The sequence below is a fragment of the Nannospalax galili genome, unplaced genomic scaffold (assembly GCF_000622305.1).
Source record: "Nannospalax galili isolate Female #2095 unplaced genomic scaffold, S.galili_v1.0 scaffold426, whole genome shotgun sequence".
NCBI classification, from domain to species: domain Eukaryota; kingdom Metazoa; phylum Chordata; class Mammalia; order Rodentia; family Spalacidae; genus Nannospalax; species Nannospalax galili.
The window spans coordinates 763,159-764,621 of record NW_008354494.1 but is presented as its reverse complement, the minus strand read 5'-3'; the positions used below and the strand labels follow the sequence as shown (position 1 = coordinate 764,621).

The following is a 1,463-nucleotide window of genomic DNA, read 5'->3' as shown; positions in this document are numbered from 1 at the left end:
CCGGCGTGGCGGCGGCCCGCGCTTCAGCCCCATAGCGGCCCGCGAAGGCCGCAGGTCGAAGTCGTCCGCATAACCGTCGTCGTCGGCTGACCCGCCTCGGGAGGGAGGGCGGCGCAGGGCGCCGCCGAGTGGCCCACGCAGGCCTCTCGGGCGGCCGCGGCTGCTGGACGGCGGGGGGCCGTGCCGGCCGCTCTCGAACACCGGCTTGGTGGCCTGGGCCACCTTGATGGCCTTACCATCCAGGGACTTGCCGTTCATGTCGCGGACTGCGGCCTTGGCGTCCGCGGGGTTCTCGAAGGTGAGGAACGCGAAACCTCTGGACTTGGAAGTCTCTCGGTCCTTCATGAGGAGCACCTCGGTGATGCGGCCATACTTGCCGAACGTGGCCTCGAGGGCCTTCTCGTCGGTTTCGAGGTTGAGCCCTCCGATGAAGAGCTTCCCTGGGCGGTCGGCTTCTACCATGTTGGCGGAGGCGGGAAGCGAGAGGCTCTGCTTGGTAGCTCGCTCGCTCTGGGCGCCTCCTACCGGTCGCTGTGCGCCTCAGGCGAGAGGGCGGAAGGCTGGGCGGGCGTGGCCCGGGGCCACGGGCGGCTACGCGCTGTGATTGGTCAGCCGCTGCACACGCCCCTAGGCCTCTGGCCGGAAACGGGTCTGCCCTGCGAGCTCTGAGGTCCACCTGCTGATCCCAATCCCTCTCTGTGGACCTGTGCTCAGTTCCACAGAGCAGAGGACCAAGAAGCCGTTAGAGGAGCAAAAAATAAAGTTCCAGGAGCCTTAATCAGAAGGATTCGAAGGCATTCCAACCATAATTTCCCACGCCACTTTAAAACAAAGCTCCCGAAAAGTGAATTTGTAGTGTTTTGAAATTTTGAGAACTGTAGCTGGATGTAAAGTTTATTAAGATGAGGCATTTGAGGTTTCTTTTGTTTTTTGGCCTTTGCCCTGAGGGGAGGAAGGTGTTGATTGGTGGATTTGAAATCCCTTCTTTTTCTTCCTTCTGTCCCAAGCTGCCGGTTTTTTGTTTTTTAAAACTTTGATTGCACTTTTATGTTTTCCAGATTTCTTCTTTCCAACCTGTAATGTGCTTTTTCTTAACCACAATTATTTTTATGTGTATGAGTGTTTTGCCTACATGTATGTAACTGCACCCGTGTTGTGCAATGCTCTAGGAGGTAGGAATCTGGAGGCTCTGGAGAACATAAACCAGCTGGGCAGTGTAACCATTGGGCACCTGGAGCTTTTGATCTCTTTTGTTCTGATGCTGCTCTTCGAGTGTTTTGGGAATGTCCCAGAAGCCCCAAAGAGGTCATTGCAATTCAGTAGTCTTTACTATAAATTTTTGCTAGGGAAAAGAAAGCTGAGTATATTAGGGCCATAGTGGCAAAGTTAATGATACCCTGTAGAAACTTGAAAAGAAAAAGTAGCTCTCCTTAATGAATTGCACCTAATGGTACTGAACAAAC

At 54.3% G+C, this 1,463-nt stretch overlaps 1 protein-coding gene across 1 annotated transcript in view; it reads right to left on the bottom strand.

Moving 5' to 3' along the window:
• Positions 1-462, bottom strand: part of Rbmxl2 (RBMX like 2) — a 1,119-nt gene extending 657 nt beyond the window's left edge. The window contains exon 1 of the mRNA XM_029555291.1: positions 1-462. This exon is cut by the window's left edge and continues 657 nt beyond it. Coding sequence (XP_029411151.1) covers positions 1-462 — 462 coding nt within the window.
• Positions 463-1,463: the final 1,001 nt, after the last annotated feature.